General features: G+C 49.0%; 1 protein-coding gene across 3 annotated transcripts in view; it reads left to right on the forward strand.

Annotated features, from left to right (window-relative positions):
* The window catches only part of ZCCHC17 (zinc finger CCHC-type containing 17), a 153,678-nt gene that overhangs the window by 101,468 nt on the left and 31,835 nt on the right, over positions 1-20,375 (forward strand). For all 3 annotated transcript variants that reach the window (XM_086956851.1, XM_086956853.1, XM_086956852.1), the window contains 3 exons: positions 5,349-5,449; positions 13,245-13,336; positions 16,045-16,145. In XM_086956851.1, the coding sequence (XP_086812977.1) occupies positions 5,349-5,449; positions 13,245-13,336; positions 16,045-16,145 (294 nt within the window). The remainder of the gene's footprint in view (positions 1-5,348; positions 5,450-13,244; positions 13,337-16,044; positions 16,146-20,375) is intronic.

Here is a 20,375-nt window from a genome sequence, read left to right on the forward strand (position 1 = left end):
GTGTAGTTCCCTGAAATGGCCGGTCTTAAAGAAGCCCAGCCCAAAACCAGCCCAAACAGAGCCCACGAAGCCCAAAAGGGGCCCAACCGCCCAACTGGGTGCTGGCTGCCCCCGGCCCAGAACCCCCCGGGAGGGGCAGGCCTCCCGCTGGTCGGCCTCCCCTCCCTAAGCTCTATTGGGCCATAAAGGGGTGGGGGGGGGGCAGCACAGACCAGCTTGTTGGTGTGAAAAAGGCTGCTTTATTGGAAACAGGTGCACCTTACAAATGATTTCCCTTGGCCTGTGCCGTACAAAACGAAACCTTGCTAAATATAAACCTCCTAACACCCCCCCACCCCCTCCCCTAAACATGGTTCCCCCCTGCAACAATAAATTATAAACACAAGCTTGCAATTCCTAAAATTCCTACCTACCTAACTAGGTAACTTCTTAAATGTATCCCATCTGTAAAACCAGACCTCATTAAATCCCCCAGGACTTAGGAAAAAACACCACTTGAAAGATGTCCTGACGGCTTTCGCCCCCCCCCCCCTCCAGGCATCCTGATGTTTTAGGTATCTACGTACTCCTATGACCTTGTCCAGTGCCTCCTTCAGTTGCACAATGTACAACTCCATCCCATCCCCTTGTCCATCATCTGCAGCATAAACTGCACTACCTGCTCGCTCCGCATCCAGCCTCGCTGCCCCACCTGCCCAGAATTCCCGCCATGCCTAATCGTACGCTCTCCATGTAGTAACGGCCACCGACGCTCTTACCAGTTGTACGACCCGGTGTCTCCTATTGCCCACAGTTCCACAGGCACCTGCGTCTTGCGTTCTTCCGCCTCCCTGGCTAGCCCATGGAACCTCTGCCACTGTGAATAAGACAAAGCATCCGCAATGTCATTGTCCATCCCTGGCAAATGCTGGGCTTGAAACAAAATGTCATGTTCCAAACATCGCAGTACAAACACCCTCATCAACTTGAGCACCTGTGTGTCCCTGACTGTCTGCCTATTGACGACCTGCACCATCGACATGTTGTCCACTTTGAAGATCACCCGTTTGCGTGCCAGCTCTCACGCCCACACCGTCACCACCAACACCAGCGGAAAAAGTTCCAAGAACGCAATACTCCGCCACCGCCTTGCCAATGCAGCGGCCATTCCTCTGCACACCACTGCCCCCGCCAATACAGACCGAAACTGCCCAGCCCGCCGAATCCAATGAGATGGTCACGTCCCATTCCCAGTCCTCCATGGGTATACCATTGAAACGCTCCAAAAAGGCCCGCCACATGCGCAGGTCCTCTTTCGTTCCCGCCGACAATCGCAGATGATGATGCGGCAGCTTCAGTCCGGACAACGCCAAACCCAGCAATCTACAAAATGTACGACCTGCCTGTACGACGTGGCACGCGAAGTTGCCCCAGAAGGGCCTGCACCTCCCGAACTGTCACCTTCTTTTGTCCATCAATGACAGCATGTGCACCTTCTTGTTCTTCGGCAGGCTTGCTTCCATGGCCACGGAGTTGAGCTCTATCTCCAGTAATGACAGCACAGTGCTGGGACCCTGCGTCTTCTCTGGCGCCAGGGGCACTCCCAAGTAGCCTGTGAGTTCTGTGAAACCGTCCAGCTGCTGCTGGCAGTCCGCCGAACAAGGCCATCCCACCAGGAAGAAGTCATCCAGGTAGTGCCTCACCGTCTCATTGCCCGTGTGCCAGGAAAAAAACACTGTAAGAAGGCTTAAACAATGCGCACAAGATTTAACACCCCATGGGCAACGCTTTGTCCACAAATATGTCCCCGTCAAACTGGATCCCCAACAGCTGGTAGTCATCCGGGGGTACCGGTAGCAACCGGAAGGCCGACTTGATGTCGCATTTTGCCATGTGGGCGCCCGCCCCCACCAACGCCACCAACCGTCGTGCCACATCCACAGAAGAGTAGGACACCGATGATAGCTCCGCCGATATATAATCATTTACCAACGTCCCTTACGGCCATGACAGATGCTGAATCAGGCGATATTGACCCGGCTCCTTATTCGGCACTACGCCGATCAGAGAAATAATCAAATCCTGAATGGGGGCCTCCCAAAATGGGTCCGCCATCCGCCCTTCCCGCACCTCCTTGACCAACTTGTCCCGCACCACCGCCCTATGCGCATAGACTGATTTCAGATTTTCGTCCACCTGGCAATTCTCGGACCCTCGTACCCCAGCTGGAAACCGTCCCAAAACCCCCGCCGTAACACACTCGCGTCTTCGGTCCGCGGATAAGACGCTAGGAGGGTCTCCAGCCGGTCCCGTCTAACAGGCGTATTGGCCTTTTCCCAGTGCCCCCTGAACCCCCTTTCCTCCCCTGCCCCCGGCCTGTGACCCGGTCGTCGTGGACTGCTGATTCTGAGCCCTGCCCCCAACTCCCCAGCATTGCACCACCGGGTGTCGCTTCCCGCATTTAGAGCATTCGTGTCGGAATCTGCAATACTGTCTGGCACACGCGCCCTTGTTGTAGTCCGAACAGGCTCCCACCGTGGCCCAAGCGACACCCTCTCCCTGCCCCACCCCCCATGGGTGAGGCGGGCCGGAAAGGGACGAGGTGCGAGCGGCAGACCTCTAGCCGTATAGATCGTTTTCCCAAACTTCGCCCCCCCAATGGTCTGCTGATACAGATCAGAGTCAATTTCCCCCACTTCGCCTCCGGGTCTGCCGCCAAGCGGGCTCGAAACTCCTCATCATAATGCGACCAAGCATAACCCTATATGTGACCTGCGCCCACCGGATCACTTCCATATACCTAAAAAGCGCAACCGACCGATCTGGATACTTCTCGCAGTACACGCTGGCGAATATCAGAAAACCCGCAGACCAATTGTCTATATTCAGAGGAACCCCTGGCCGCTTTGCCAATTCCTGTTCCTCTTCCTTCGACCCTTCCTTCGCTGTCAGCTCCCGGTGCAGGAGCTTTAACATATCCACATAGCCCCCCTTCCAGATCTTCTCCTTGGTGGCCAGCAACAAGTGCGCCCCCAGGGGTTTCGTAATGCCCATATAAGGTAGCTTGCACACTGGTATATTGTGACTCTCTTTCCCTTCTTTACCCTCCCTGGTCCCTCCATCCATCCCCCCGCTGTCACCCGCCTCGTCGGGTCCCACCCCTGTGTCCCGCACATACCTTCCTTTATTTAGGCGCACCCCTTCCTCCCCTCCTTTAGCACCTGTACTGACCGACACTTTGTCCCGCAGGGGCCCGCCCAAACCGCTCACAGCTCCGTAACATTCCTTACCTGGCGTCAAGGTCAGCGTCCGCGCCGGAACCAGCCGCCTAACGAGTGAAGCATGGCGGGCAGCCACTCTCTCCGTTCTGCACCTCCTTTGCGACTGCAAAGAACTAAAAACAGCGTTACTCCGCTCCCCCATCCTGTCCTTCCCCCGCCTCTCCCGAATTTCCCCCTCCTCCGTGCTGTCATCAACGTAGTCTAGCTGAAACATCTCCCCCTCCTCCTGGTCCAAACCTGCTAGACCCCTCCCGTCTTGCCATCTGCCGCCCTCCGCGGGCTCGTGCCTGCTCAGTCCCGCCCGTTCCCTACAAGTACGGAGCAGGTCCCCCAAATCCTCCTCTCCGCATAACACTCTTCAGGGGGCCGATCAGTACTGACAGACCTCCGCCCCCATTGCCCGTCTCGACCCTTCTGGGTGGGGCTGGCGAGGACTTACCGCCCCGCCTCCCAGAGGACACCAACATCCGGTCCCTTGTCGGAGTGCGACCACCCGCATAAGGCAGAGCCAGCCCATCCCCTCGGTGGAGTGGAACCGCATGCTGCTATCTCGAGCACCTGACCAGACGTTCCTGTAGAAAGAAATAAGTGGAGTCCAACATGCCGGGGTTAAATAGGTCCAAACCACCGACAGATCCGCTCGCATCCCACCGCGCTCCCCCCACACCCCTCCCCGCTGAATGACCTCCCCGACGCGAAGGGATAGACCGCCATGCCCCCAGGTCCCCTCCCGTGCCCAAGGAGCCCCACCCCCCGTCCCCAGCCGCCCACCTCCTCCTCCCCGTCTCTCCACACAAGAGACTCCAACTCCTGGCGCACGGAGACTACCACACCCCCCCTCCAAAAACCCCAGGCCTAATCGTCGCAGTATGCGCCAGCCCGGGCCCCAAAATTCGCCCCCCAGGGCCCACCCCTGCCCCCCTTCAGCCAACCCCCTCCCCTCTCACATAACAAGTCCTGTTCCCGCTCGCCCAGCCCCACCCCCCGGCTCTGCGGCCTGCTCAATACCTCGAAAGCCCCAGCCCCCCTCCTGTTCCCGCAGAAACCCCAACAAAACCCCCTGAGCTATCAATGAATAGCGGCGATGCCCCCCCCCCCCCCCCCCCCCATCATACTCCTGCGTGGGGGCTTCCCCCTCCTCCACCTGCCCCCGGGGCACTGCTGCCTCACGTCCTCTTAGGCCCCCCCAGCACCTTCCTTTAACTTCAGTGAGGGCCTCGGGCCGCGCCACGCCTCCCTCCTCACCGCCGTGTACCCGGTGCAGCCGCCTGATTCATGCAGCCACTCCTCCTTCCCTCCTCTGCCCCCCGGCCGCGCCCTCCTCCCCCCGCCTCCATGCTTGGCCTTGCCTGCGGCGGCTCGGATGCCAGTACTGCCGCCGCCTCGTCGCTCGCCGCGCGCCGTGGCGGCCTCACCTTAACATCGGGCCTCAAGATATCTTGCGGCCCGCGTCTTCGAGGAGGTAGATGGCTTCTAAAACTCTTGGATCCTCCGTACGTGCCATCCTGGGGTGAACACGTGAATGGTAAGCTCTGCTGCAACCCGCCACACAAATTCAACAGCGCTACCCACAGCATCGCAAAGCGACCACAAAAGCACCACAGGCCCAAAACAAAAACCCTCCAGGTACACCGCAACCGGCTGTTGGGTTACTTCCACCAAAATGGTGTGTAGTTCCCTGAAATGGCCGGTCTTAAAGAAGCCCAGCCCAAACAGAGCCCACGAAGCCCAAAAGGGGCCCAACCAGCACAACTGGGTGCTGGCTGCCCCCCTGCCCAAAACCCCCCGGGAGGGTCAGGCCTCCTGCTGGTTGGCCGCCCCTCCCAAAGCCCTATTAGCAGTTGCTGCAGCTTACCATTTAATAAAGCTTTAACAAGTGATACTAAGCATGTATACCAAACCAACAGGGTTATTATCAGTATCTTGCAGCCACTTAAGCCATAGTCCAGTTATTATATGCAGACTGTACTACAGTCTTCCTGCTGCTATTACACTCCTTGCATATTACTTGTTTTTATCTAGAAGTTGTTCTCTAAGAGTAAATAGTTCTTGTTTTTTTTTAAAATATTAACCTCTTTTTATTTATAGGCCTTGTTCACAAAACACAGATGTCTGCCTGTCGGGTGGATAATCCCTCTGAAGTGGTGGATGTTGGGGAAAACGTCTGGGTTAAAGTGATTGGAAAGGAGGTAAGTATTCTCTGCCGTTCGCATGGAAACCTAATAGCATTTTTTGACATTTGCAATTAGCTAATGCAGTAATGATGATTTTAGGTTTTGTTCTAGTTGTGTCGCAATGTCCAATTGAGCATTTAATTCCTCCCGCCTAGTCATAATGTATAATATGTAGCATAGGCCTCACACTTCAGTCTCAGTACATGAAACCTCAAAAATCTATAGACAAGAAGTCAACATGATTTTTTGTTACCATGTAGAGTGCTTCTTTTGGATATCTCAATGTGTTAACTACGTAGAAATCAAATAAAAGAAGCTTTGACAGTGTGTAATAAGTTAGCGTAACGTAGGTGACTGGATATGAACTAGTGTTTTTGTAACATTGGGTGTCAGGAGTCAATCTTTAATAACTCCAGTTGGAAGAAGGATGACACTACTGCTATGTGTCACATCTGACAATTTCACAGCAATTTCATAGGTTATAGGTGACTGGCTGCCACATACGGGTTGCAAGTTGTGAAAATGGACTTGGAGACATGAGAGCGTGCTCTTAAAATGGAGTTCCTTCTGTCTCTCATCACAGTTATTCACAAAGCAATCTGAGTTTCCCCTTTAAAACCATCGGAGTGTGTATCTGGGGCATAGTGTGCGTACCATTGTTTTCTTTCTGTTTACTGTTAAGGGTAAATCATAAAGCCTTATTAGAGTTGAAACGTATTGCCTCTGCACCCCTCTAGGTGGACCCGGTAGTCATAGAAACAAGGTGGTCAAGTATAACTGGTATATGTGACAGTATAAAAAACTAATAATAACAATAATGATACAGAAAATTATAAGACTAGAGTGTAGTTTGAGGGGCGTGGCTTGGACGGCAATGCAGGCAGATGCCTAAGTCCCGGACCTCTGTCCCCCGAAATAAAGAACGGCGAAAGAGTCCGCGAAACAGCCCTGGAAACAACCAACGAGTGAAGCAGAAGACGTGGGAAACATCTTGGCACAAGAAGGTGAAAGGAGTAGAGCCGACAAGATAAGAGGCAGAATTAACAAGCCAAAATTGTGAGGAGCGGTGGGCGCAGGAGGAACTCAAGATGGCGGCACACTACAGAGTGGAAGAACAATAACGCCGACCACACCGCAAGAAAAAGGAGCAAGGAAGGAGCGCAGCAGCAGCAGCAGAGCTGAAGTCCGGCCACGGTGTTCGATCGAGACTAGCCATGCACCGCCGGTAGGTCCGCGCAAACAACCCGCAAAGAATCTAACGGTGAACGGCACAGCAAACGAAACAGAAAGCAGACTCTGGTAGCGGCCATCTTGAGGCAGAGCGGGGCGGTGTCGTACAAAGGCACACACAGAAGTGGCAGCGCTCCGCCAAGCAGAGGAAGCATACAGACGAACCCTAAGGCGGGAGGCGAACAGAGACCGAAGCGCTCGAAAGAGGACACAGAACTAACCTCGAAGCAAGCCCAGAGGTGCACCAAGCCCAACCCTGGCAAAAACCAGCAGGCCGCTAATACCTGGTCCGCGCAAGCCAGACGTAACTATAATATCACCGAACGACACAGGGCGCAGGCCAAACCGGTAGCGACCTCCGGCTGCCACTTTGAGCAGCATCGGCAAGCAGGTCTGCAGAGAGGGTGCAACCGAATCGGAACTGGGTTAATGCCAGCGCGGCCATCTTGCGGAGGAATAGAACGGAGCTAGCTAGAGCAGTAAGACGCTCCCGACATGGCCAAAGAGCGCGCTGAACCAGGCAGAGAATACTCCACAGGCCCACAGGGGAGGATAATACCACACAAGCCAACCCCACCTAACAGCGCAACAGAATACCATGGCAGTGGCCAGCGCAAAGAGAAGAAGCAGCCTCCATTAAGACGTATGCAGCACGCTGGCTTACAGGGGTAAAATCCAACAGGGCAACTACAACGCAGCACGGGTGGCACATCAAGATTAAGCAAAGGTGACGAGGAGGCAGAATAGCCGCAGCAGAGAACGCTCACCACAAGCGGACCCAAGCCCTAAACGGCCCCGCCAGGAAAAAACAAGGGAGGCGTAAAGACGGATAACCTAGGCGGAAGTAAACCCAGCCACACTAAGCCAAGAGGGGAGCAGGGGAAGTAACCCAGCACTAACGTGCCAGGGGGGCAAACTGACAACGCAAAAGAGAAGCACGATATCTGCCAAGAAAGGAGCTGGTGAGCGCCAAGACCAGGACAAGGACAATAAGGTGGCCAAACAGATTCAGACTGGACAGCACACCCGAAAACAAAGACACCGTAAGCGCAAGCAACAACAAAGCTCACCCGGCCATTCAGCAGAAAGACGACAGACTGTGCGCCAACCTAGCGAGAAGAGGCTTCGTCAAAATGGCGGGGAAAGACAATAAAACCGCAAGCGACAACAAGAAGGTCAGGAAAGACCTAACCGAATCCCCAACGAAGCTGAAAAGCAATCACACGAATGAAACAACACTAGACACGCTCCTCAAGAAGATAAACGAAGGGAACGACCTTGCAAAAGCCACAAAAAAAACCATAGACATTATGCAACTAGAACTGGCAGCCATAAGAGCCGACCAAAGCAAAACGAACTGCAGACTTGACATGGCTGAGAAAAGAATAAGCGACCTAGAAGACAATACCACCATAACAAACAGAGACATGGGCTACGTGGTTAAAACAACTAGCAACCTAAAAAAGATGCTGGCAGAGCAAGACGACCAAAGCAGAAAAGGGAACATCCGACTCCTAGGGGTGCCACAAGGCGAAGAGGACGCAATGGGCTCATGCGCAGTTCTACTGGAAGACCTACTACCAAAACTGACTGGCTTCAGGTTTGACAGGCCATTCGAGGTAGACAAGGCATACAGAGTGCCAGCAACAAAACAACCGCAGGCAAAGGGCCCGAGGACTATCATATGCAAACCACTGCGAGCAAACCACACGGAAGCCATCTTCTCCTTCGCTAGGAAAGGCCAAAACGTACAATGGAAGGGCCAAGAGATCATCATAACACAAGACTTCTCCAAGCAAACGGGGGAGACAAGGAAAGGGTTCCTGGCAGACTCCGGAAAGCAAACATATCATTCAGCTTCGCGGGACCGGCCAGATTGAGAGTCACAGACAGGAAAGGCACAATGGTCTTTGATGAACCCAACGAGCTGCGGAGATATCTACAAGGCCCAGACCCTGAAGAAATGGAGGAACAAAGCCCAGGTGCAGCGAAGAGAAGAGCCTCATCAGACACCTCAGAAGGTGGTGCAGAAGGAGGACGCTAGCAGAAGCCATAAGACTATACTAACATGTTAAATAGGAATAATCTACCTCAGTACAACAGATCTACCTCAAGATAACGGACTTGCAAGCGAAATCAAAACTCCTCAGGAACAAGAACATTGAATCGTAACCTAGCGGTCAACTAAGCTACCGCGCAAGCAGCACCAGGGTCAACGGGACATTCATGCCAAGCCACCACCAGGTTCCCCGGGAGTAAGCTGCACCAGCTGCATATCCTTTGACTCCCAGGTGCAAAATGTGTACAGGGGAAGGGCATGAGAGAAAAGGAACTCGGGGGGGGGGCGGAGGGAGGGAGGACCCTTGCTGTCGCACGCCTACAGTACGATGTCGGGAGGGAGGGGGGTGAGGAGGGGTGGGGAGCTCCACGGTATAGTCAGATGCGTTTCACTATCTCTATGTTCTTTCGGTCCTTATCTTTCTTTCCTTTCTGTCCCTTCTGTCGATTACCCAGGGGGGCAAAACCAACACAACACTAGGCCAACATTCGCCTCTCGAACGGCGGAATATACCAACACCTGCCATTAAAGTTAGCGAAAGAGGCAAACCACCACGACTACACCTACTAGCACCCAGCTACTCTCTGACTTCAAAGTGGTATCCCTCAATGTAAAGGGCCTCAACCACCCAGTCAAACGCCGAAAGACACTTGACTACCTAGCGAAACTCAAAGGCGACATTTACGTCCTCCAAGAGCAAGGATCTCAGAGGAGGACGCACACCGCCTCAAAGCGAAATGGATAGGGGAAGTAGCCTGCGCACCGGCTATACACAAGAAGGGAGGAGTGGTTACAATCATAAGCAAAAAGGCCAAACTCGCACTACACAAATGTCAGACAGACAACAAGGGTAGAGTACTAGTTACAAGCCTCAAAAGAGGTGAGGAGCTAATACATGTAGCCAACATCTACGGGCCCAACTCGGCAGACAAAACATTCTGGGAGGAGGTGGAGGCCAGACTATGTAGCATTCCCCAAGGCGAGCTACTAATCCTAGCTGGAGACATGAACCAGGCCCTAGACCACGCCATAGATAGACACCCACACATAGCCATTCACAGGTCACAAGAACAAAACATCCTTAAAAACCTATGTGCCAAACTAGAGATAAGAGACCCATGGAGACTCCAACACCCAGACGCAAGAGAAAACACCTTCTACTCACACCCACACAACTCATACAGCAGAATCGACTACATCCTCATGTCAGCCACGCACACACACCTCATTGACACAACGGAAATTAGGCCAATGACAATTTCTGATCATGCACACATCACCCTCACGATCAGAGGCAAACACAATGAGAAGCCCAGTCGAAGCTGGCGTCTAAATAGCGACATCCTGGATAACCCCGCCAATATAGCAGAAATCGAGGTGACAATCAATGAATATCTTGCCTTCAATGACAACGCGGAGACCAACAAGGGAAACCTTTTGGGAAGCCCTAAAGGCCACAATAAGAGGCAAACTCCTGAATATCAAATCCAGGATGAATAAAGCCAGGACCAAAAAAATAATGATCTGGAAATCCAGATCAAAGATCTAGAGAGAGCCCACTGCACAAACCTAGCAGACAAAAACACTCTGACTGACCTGACTAAGAGGAAGTATGAGCTCATTAAAATTCTGAGTGAAAGAGCTGGTACATGGATCAACAAATACACATCCATCAACCTATGCTCAGCCAATAAAGCAGGGAAAACACTAGCGGCATACCTGAAAGCAAAACAAAGGCAGCACACAATAGAAGCGATAACTGACAGGACGAATAAGACACACACTGACAACAAAAAAATCCTGGAGGTGTTCAAAAGCTTCTACAAAGAACTATACACAGCAGATAAGGGCCTAGCACCGGACGGTGGAGCAGGTCTACTTTAGAGACTAAGCCTACCTAGACTGACAGATCAGCAAAGAGAATCTCTGGAGGGAAATATCACTGGTGCAGAGGTAGAAAAGGCGGTCACATCCCTCAAAACAAACAATGCACCAGGACCGGACGGGTACTCCGCCGTGTTCTATAAACAATTCCTACAGCAGCTAAAACCCACCATGGTCGAAGTTTTTTCGTTCTGCGCACAAAAGGGTAAAATGACGGACTCAATGGCAGAAGCCAACATCATAGTAATCCCCAAAGAGGGTAAAGACTCGCAGCACCCGCAAAATTACTGCCCGATCTCCCTCATAAACGTCGACTGCAAAATATACGCCAAAATTATGGCGGCGAGACTAAACACGATTCTACCCCATCTAATCCACAACTCGCAGGTAGGGTACCCTAAAAACAGGCTGTCCCAAGATAACACCAGACTCTTATGCCACCTCATTCACCTCACAGCCAACAGTCAAGACCAGGTGGTAATGAAAGCTCTAAACGCAGAGAAGCCTTTGACAGAGTCTCGTGGCCATTCTTAGACCTATGCATGGGGAAATTTGGCCTGGGAACAAAGTATCGGAGCATGGTGATGTCACTATACACGATAGAAGAATATGCCCTAGTTTCGGGATACAAACTAAATAGAGAGAAATCCGAATGCAAACCCATGAACTGTCACACCACCAGTGCAGTCCTGGGGACATCAGGGCTAACCTGGCAAAAGAAACCCCTCAAGTATCTCTGCCTCCTATTTGGCAGAGACCTAAGGTCAACCCTAGACCTCAATGAGGAAGCGACCCTAAAAAAAATAAAAAATAAACTAGAGTCCTGGTCTCCTAAATTCATCAGTTGGTGGGGCAGGGTGGAGACCATCAAAATGATGATAGTGCCCATGTTGAACTACCTGCTAAGCATGCTACCACTTACACTAACCGATGACTTCCACAAGAAGCTAGACACGATTATTAACAAGTTCTTGTGGAAGGGGAAGAAACCCAGGATCAGCCTAAAAAACTGAGACTGAGGAAAGAACTAGGGGGACTAAACGTTACAGACTTTAAGGCTTTCCAAACAGCATGCTTAGCGAAACAGGGAATATTCTGGCTCGTTCCGGCCCAGGAATACGAACCAGTTTGACTTGAGCTGGAGAGAGACATCCTGGGAGGCGCCGACCCTGTAGCCATACTCATAGCCAACAAGCACCCCAAGGCAACGAACGCAGTGCTCAAAAACACCAAGGTAGCACTCCTGAAAGTGGATAAGAAAATGGAACACAGCATCAGTCGATCTAGCTGGGAGTCAATCCGGTTCAACTCAAAAATAGCATACAGAGGTAGGACACTCGCAAATAAGGAGTGGTACGGTAAAGGGATCACAACACCCGCTCAGCTGGGGAAGGAAGGTACACCACTCATATTTGAAACACTGAAAGAGGTACACAATCTACCCAACATTGAATTCTATGAATTCCTGAAGATCAGAACGGCCATCACTAAAGCGAACCTCAACAAAGGGAAACCCTCCATCATAGAGTACATGCGCAACCTAAACAAGATAGGACACCAAACAGCCCACCTATACAAACTCATAAGTCCACAAACATCCACACTGAACACCAGAACGATGGCGTTCTGGGAGTCACTGCAAAACAGACAGCTTAGCGAGGATGAGAAAGCTAAGCTATGGGTCTCGGCCTCCAAGAATAAAGTCTCCCCTCAACTAGCGCAAACAAAGTTTTGGCTACTGCACAGAATGTTGTGGACGCCGGCCCGGCTGGCTACAGTAGGCGCTGTAGAGAATGATACATGTTGGAACTGCCATAAAGCAAAGGGTGACCTAACCCATCTCATCTACGAGTGCCCAAAAGTCAACCTCTTTTGGGTCAAAGTTAACAACTTCATTAACACAGTAGTAGGGGGTACCATAAGACAGGGTCTAGATGGAATAGCCACCGCATTCATGGCTCCAGACCTATAATGCAGAGAACTGGTAGACCTTCTACTCACAGCAGCGTTTAAAACAATCCTAGCGAACTGGAAATACACAAGCAAAGCCACCTTTAAGAGATGGATGAACTGGGTGACCTTTCTGAGAGGCGCGGACAACATCACAGCAATATACTCAACCAACCACACAGCTAGAAGTGAGATGTGGGGCGCCATGGACAAACATTTAGAATTGGACAAACCCCCCTAGACTGACAACAGGCTGCACACCACTGTAACGTTATGCCAAGGTCAGCAGCGATTTGCCCCCCCCTTTTGTTTTTCTTCTCTTCTCCTCTTCACTCTTGGGGCCTACAGAAACAACGCTTACCAGCATCAGCAACAAAACGAAACGCCGCCTGTCATCCGCGAGAACCCAGCAACCAATCTGTATGTGCCCCCGCATCACTACTGTACTGTATTTGTATTATATCTGTAAACTTTTCTATAAAAAATCTTGAAAAAAAAAGAGAGTAGTTTGATTCCACTCATTTATTCATTCTGGAGTATGATCGATCTGTGTCAGCATTGTGAATACTAGATGGGCCCAAGGATCTTGCCTTTGAATATCACCTAATTGTCAAATCCCTGTGTCATCTGCACATAAGTATTTTACTGATATTTACAGTTGGCTCATGAACCCTTTTTTGTCTTCAGGAAACTGATGGTAAAATGAAACTTTCTCTGTCCATGAAAGTTGTCAACCAAGGAACAGGAAAGGACCAGGACCCCAACAACGTTGTCCTTGAGTAAGAACTTTTTCAGTTTGGGATCGTGGTGCTGCTATGAAACTGGTCTTGCATTTATCAGTTGTTGAACAGGCCGTTTTTCATTGGACGATCAGGGTAAAATCACCCAGTACAGTTGCAGAACTGATTAACTCAGCCAATGTGTTCTGTGTGAATGACTGAAAAAGGTATTGTGTACAACAGGTGTCTATTTTGGTTTACGCAGATAAAGTGTTTTGACGGGCGGTAAAAGGAACACAAATACTTTTTTACTTTGTAGGAATCATTTTTGGCATTTCTAAAATGTAAAAGGCAATGTCAAGTGTTAAAGACACCGGACACCGCTGTCTTGGGCATGTACTATCATTGTAACACACCTAATTTACATTACTGCCCAAATGTACGGTTAGTCTATACCTCCCCACTCTATTAACAATGGGCAAAAAAGCCGGAGAAAGTTCTCTGAGTGTGCAGTTCTGCGCTTCTCAAACCTGAGTGCTGCCATGTGTGTAACATGACACCAGGATTTTTTCTGTAACATTTTGTAACAGAGTAAAGGAAATAAACACAGTCACCTTTAGAAGTGACAGAGTTCCTAGGAGGGATGTTGTACACCGTTCCATGCTGACGTGAGTATTGGTGTTGTGCTGTCAGGTGAAGTGGAAGGTGCTAGATAGGGATGCCTTGCACCTGTGCTTACACAGGTTCTTTGTCACTAGGGTCATGTTATATTGTGCCTCCCATTGATTTACTTTACCCCAGCCGATTGATTGGATTGTGGGATAGTTGGAGATGCTGAATGGCTTACAGAATTGAGGTAGGGGTAACAATTTGCTGAATTGTGAAACCGGTGAAATCCAACTGTTTTTTAAAGTCTGCTGGCTGAGTGACCTTAGGCAATGAAATACACCCACATTTGTTCCATAGGTGAATCGGAGACAGAGGTGGATTTTAGGTGTTTTGTGCGGTTTGTGAGGTTTTCCTGGTCAGCACTAAGAATTCCATTACACAAACCGGTGGACCTGCCATGAACTGGACAGGTCGTGTTTTGTATAGAGTTTGTTCGGTGTCTCCTTCTTTTCAAAGGTAGTAGACCGAAACAGATGAGCAAAATAATGTTGACTACCTTCAGAAACCACTTTCGCTTGCCAGGTATAAAAACAAAATAATGAGAATTTCACCTAACATGGCTCAATGAAGAACCTTTATTGATAACATTTGTTTGTACAAACAGCAAAAAGAAAGTTGTTGTGCATAAGTTGATTTTTGTTTACGATAACATAAATAAAAATAAGATTGCCACTATATCCTTTAAAGTTATTAATAATAAAAAAGCAGTGTTCAAAAATTAAATGCCTGCGGATGTTGAATATTAGTGACTAATATGGGTAGCATAAGGATTATTTTAAAGTATTTGTTCAGGATTACATTTGGGACTGGGATTCTGGTTAGTGGCAGATTAAGATCAAGGACTAAGGATAGGGATAGCTTTGGAAGTAGTTTCCAACTTAGCATGTGTTGGGGTGATTAAAATGCATTTTCTTCAAGAAAGAATCTGATATAGAAACTTCTTTATTGTAGTTCATATGCCTGTTGAGATTTCCATTTCTGAAGTTTCATCTTGGTTTGTTCTTCCTAATGATAATAGTGTTCTTCTTTCCAATAATGACTGGTGCATTGATCTTTTGCACCCCACTTTGGTAGGTAGGGTTAAAGCGCTTTATTGCACTTCAGGGATCTGTGATAGTGTGTTTCAACGGAATGGTGGTAGGGCATAGCAGGGAACATGCAGCTGCGGCTCATGCAAGTATGAGCGGTGGGACCGGGTGAGATATGGGGGAGAGGGGTTCGACAGACGACGGGGGGAAATTATTTATTTATTTATTTTTCCCTCGTCGTTATCTGTCGAAATCAAAGGCCCCACCGCTCTTACCTGCATGAGCCGTAGCTTAATGGAAGATCTATTTCTACCCAGTACGAAAGGATGGAGAGCAGAGTAGCACCCAGGGACTTCCCATTAACCACTTGATGCCAGAGATGATGTTGCATTTTAGGTGTTTTTCGTCCTTACAATGCTTGCAGTTGATGAGGAAAGCAGTATGGTAAGCCTCTCTTTCTGGCCCAGGTGGCAAAACAGAGATCTGTGCAGAAGCTCAGAGAGATTCTGTCCCTACAACGAACGTGAAAGGCAAAGTACTAACTGCACATTTTAGAACACATTTTCTCTGGACTGTAAATTCAGCTAGCAATGCATTGCTTTAAAGCAAAGACCAAAGGCCTGTGTATAGGAAGACGGTGGCGAATACTGGAACTCTTTGTTATCAAAGTGTTGAACTTTAGGGTGATGAGTAGTGAAACGTGGTCGAGTGTCATTTTGCTGAAATGTGTTGGTTGCTCGAATGCTGTGTACTCCTTCTATGTTGAACAATAATATGCTCAGTGCTTCAAAGTGGTGAATTCAGTATATGGTATTGTGCACTAGCATACTTCACCAGCTTCATGTTCTCTGTATTTGATGCTATTTCCTAGCCTGTTTGTACACGCTGAGCTTCACTGTGAGAGCACAGGCAAGAGAAATGTACTTGCTGACCTCCTCTCTCTACATCTGAATCAGCCTCTGCATCTGCATTTTTCTTGAGAAGAGTGTAGAAATTTAGAGCTACTAAATGTAGACACGGTGCTGAGCTCTGATCACTGGAAGTAACACATCATTTGGTCTCCTTTCTCAGCCAGGAAGAGAGGAAGAAACGGGAATTCCGAGATTACAGCAAACAGAAGATCACCTTGGAGGCTGTTCTGAACACCATCTGCAAGAAGTGTGGCTGCAAAGGTACCCAGCAATATGGAGTAGTGCAGGAGAGAAGGTCTTCTAAGACAGGAAGTACCAGGCGCATTGGCTTTGAAGGGACATTTAGCTTGCTTTTCTCCTGAGAGCCTGTGAGCAGAGCATGTGATTGACTTTGCCCAAGCCTGTGTGGCCTTTCAGAGGCAGATATCTGTAGGTCTCCTATGTCAAGAATGGGTAGCCTTCTTATCCCATTGCTTTCTTTGCGCGTTCATGCTTGTGAGCGTAGACAAAAATTATGAAATGTGGATATAAAATATGAAAACAAAACTAAAGGAAATTAAAAGCACCTACTCATTCCTGGCACTGGACAGCACAACATGTTTGGGAAGGAGCTATGTGAAAAAAGGAATGAAAGCATGAGGATACGACTAGATATTCCTGCACTGCAAAACAAACCTCTTGCAGACTTTTGGCCAACTTAAAAATAGCTGAGTTTTTGTACACAGGTGTGTGGGGAAATTTAGTTAAAATAGACCTAAGCACGTTGCAATAGCCCAGAATCTCATGCACATCCCTCATATCTGCATGTGCCCTGCAACCACTGGGTGTCTTCACTCACAGGATTCTTCCTGTGAGTGAAGCGGACTGTGAAGAAAGTGGACTTTTTGACTTGAGCACAGTCACTGGTAATTATTTTAAACCACACTCTTATCCATCGTGTTTTGCTCATTGTGTCGTTACAGACATGTTCTTGACACTGCTCCAGTAGGAAGGGTCCATCCTGAACTGCCATGGAGCTTGGCTAGTTGAAGCGCTGCACATATCACCTATTTTGTTTTTCTCAGCAAGGCCCCTAAGTACAATGGCCATACCCAAAACTGGTTTCTCCACTCATAGAATTCATGCTGCACCTTCCTGCTGCTCACACCCCTCTCTAATAATTCAGAGGTGACATGACCTAGCAGTTCTGGCTGGACTTCTTCTATTGGGGGAGGGCCATGGCTGGTGAGCGTTAGATTGCCCCCAGTCTGAGGTGGCACAGTGAACAAAAAATTACCACTTGCTGGCTGAGATTAAGGCATGTATTCCACCGATCAATTTTTCTGCTTTTATTTCATGATATTTCGTGACTCAGAAAGTGGGTCTGTGTTTTGTAGTTCTGCTCACATAAGAGGTTATTATGCTGCCACTCACCACCTTAGCTCTTCGATCAGTCCATGCCTCTGAAGCCTATTTAAGAATAAACTGGAAAACTGTAAGAGCTCCTCATCTGCCACTTACAACAGCCCTTATTTCCAATGAACCAAGGCATAAACATTTCCACCATCTCTGTTCAGTTGTGTACTGTGACTAATCTTAAATCTAGGTGACTCCCTGAAGAATAGTGAGTTCTCTTTAAGGCGCACCCCTCACCCTTTCCTTACCTTTGATTAACAGATGCATTGTATTCAGCATGAAACAACCTCCTAGATTCTCTATAATGTAATGTGAATTGTCCTGAGTTTTCCACCTACTGGGCCCTTCACACAAGGATGTCCTCTCCCATGAGTTGGGTACCACTCACTCAGTACCCACAATCCAAACCATCCTCATATTTATTTATTTATTTATTTATTTATTCAGGAGTTTTAAATAGCGCTGGCTAGACCCGGAGGTATCAGAGCGCTTTACATGAGGTTCCACAAAAGTTACATTACAAGATTACATCAGTTCCAATTAACATCGGATGCTAGACAAACAAATGCAAGAGCATAGAAGACGAGATGATTGAAGTGTAGAGGGTAAGGGGGTAAGGGTAAAGGGATAGTAGGGAGATACGGCAGAGAGACGAAAGGAAAGTCTGTCCAAAGTCCGGCTGGGTAGGTGACGGTCGAGGGGAAGTCCCAAAACCCATCTTCTCTATAGCTATCAGGTAGCTCCACCGGGCATTGGCCAAATAGCTCGGTCTCAATGGGAAAAACAATTAAAGAAACATGGGGGGCAAAATAAATGGAGCGTAGAGGGGAGGGGGCATGGAAGGAGAGAAAGGGGGGCATGGGGGAAGAGACAACAGGGAGAGACAAAACAAAATCTGTCTAACTGGGTAGGTGACGACCAAGGAGGGAGTCCACGGCCCATCTCCCCTATAGCTAAACCAGGTAGCTCCATCGGGCATACAACAAAAAAGTTCAGTCTCAATACATTGAGAGAGGAGAGAAGGCGAGACAAAAATAGAGGGAGGATGCGGGACGAGATGACAGGAGAGACGAAAAAGAAGTCTGGCTGAAGACCGACTGGGTAGGTGACGTCCAATGAGGGAATCCCCGACTTGTCTCCCCTATAGCTAAACCAGGTAGCTCCATCGGGCATCAGACAAAATAGTTAGATCTCAAATGACGAGGGGAAATTCACAGATAGACAGGGTGGGGACTAAGGGCCAGGACAGGTGAAGGCAGAGTTCAGCAGCAGGAAAGTGGAGAGGAGTTGAGTGAGGAGATAAACAGGGTGGGAACTAGGGCCAGGACAGGTGAAGGCAGAGGTCAATAGCTGGAAAGTAGAGAGGAGTAGAGCGAGGAGGGGTAGGGGGAGGTAGTTCGGCAAGAAGTTCCCATGGATCTTTTGGGCTATAGTTGCCAGCTTAGCCAATGTGCGGGTATTCGGCTGGTTCTCCGGAGCAGTCTCGGGTATAGTCAGGTTCTGCGTGATTTTTGGTTTCCCCATTGTGCCGCCAGAGTAAAATGAGAATGGAGGAAAGCAGCGACGGTGCCGACGGCGTAACACAGGCAGGTGTGCTCGCGTCTGATCTCCTCAGCTGGACTCGCTGCTCGAGACCGCGTCATAGAGGCCCCAGTAACACAGCGGAAGCGGACGGAGGGATCAGAGAGAGTCATGGGATGGGGGAAGGATAGGGGAAGCTGATGAAGCCCCACCATCAATCGCTCCCGCAGCTTCAAACCTGGAGTTTGTCCGCAGCCCAACAGCAGACGCCTTCTTCATCGATCCGATCGGGCCACCGTCATCAATAGGGGCATGTAAGCTTCACAGTGCATGGAGGGAAGGATGTGCTAAATATTGTATTTAAAGCGCCCCCCGGCGTGAGAATCTATGGTATCCTCAGGACATTATTTATGAAGGGATGAAGTCCGCCACCATTTGACTAGACATCGCCGCCATCTTAGGGTCAGGCAAATGTAGATAATGCAGCGCCAGCCAGAGTCAAATGGCGCTTTGCACACCGCTAATGTCCACAAAACAAACAGTACCAGCATTCCAAACCAACTGCTAAACCCTCCTCTCCCTAAAACTCAACTATTCTTTATAGTAAATATGTAACTTGTATAAACTCTCAATTTAGTTTGTTTTTGTCCTTTCTCCACTTTCTGTCATTCATACCTTCAGTTTCCCCATAAATGTAGCATTTCTTGTGGAAGCGCCACTTTGGATTCTCACAAACAAAACAAGCATTGGCAAAGCAATGGGCACGCCAACATGAAGGTGTTTACCTTTGCCAATTCTTGGGTTTTTTCCTAGATGACTGCTGAATGATGTGCGGCGGCCTTCTGAGACAAAATGGGTTTTGTTAAAGCATACAAAAATTTAAAGTTGGGTGCTTTGGATACTAATGATTGTTTGTTCTATGCATGTTTTTATCTTCTGGTGTCTGGTAGTTCAGCCATTAGAAGTCGAAGAGGCACTCCAGTAGTGGCTGACGAGAAGAGGAGATATACACATTACTTCTTCCCACAGTCTGAAAACTCCTACTTGGCTACCTGTCCAGCTCCTGCAAAGTGGTCCTGCCAATGACATGCATCTTGTTGCAGTTGTTGCAGAAAACATTGTTTCCAAGGATTTCATTTAAGTTACGTCGGGGTCAATTAATCCTACCATCAAAAATATTCATATTCATCCTACAACGGTGGACTCCGTAAATGCTAGCCCACAATACCCCTCTCAAACCACATTAACAGTCGCAGTAATGAGAGGCTTAGGTATATGTATGTAAATATCATGAATAGAAACATCTTCTGCTCCAAATGGAAGAACGGTGCACTTGAGAAGTGACAGTGGTAATAATTATAACAATGCGTTGCATACATTTTTTTAGAAAACTTTGAATTGGTGAGCAGTGAGAGTGTGTGCAAGATTATGCTGTTTTTGAAAGCAGTGTGGTAGAGAGTGCAGGAATTTAGTGACCTGAGCAATGTGGATGATGCACCTCACGCACTGGGCTGACGCAGTTATTATTCACACAGCTCTGATGATGCACCTCAGGCACTGGCTCACAGCTGTTAT

The sequence above is a fragment of the Lissotriton vulgaris genome, chromosome 2_1, assembly GCF_964263255.1.
Source record: "Lissotriton vulgaris chromosome 2_1, aLisVul1.2, whole genome shotgun sequence".
NCBI classification, from domain to species: domain Eukaryota; kingdom Metazoa; phylum Chordata; class Amphibia; order Caudata; family Salamandridae; genus Lissotriton; species Lissotriton vulgaris.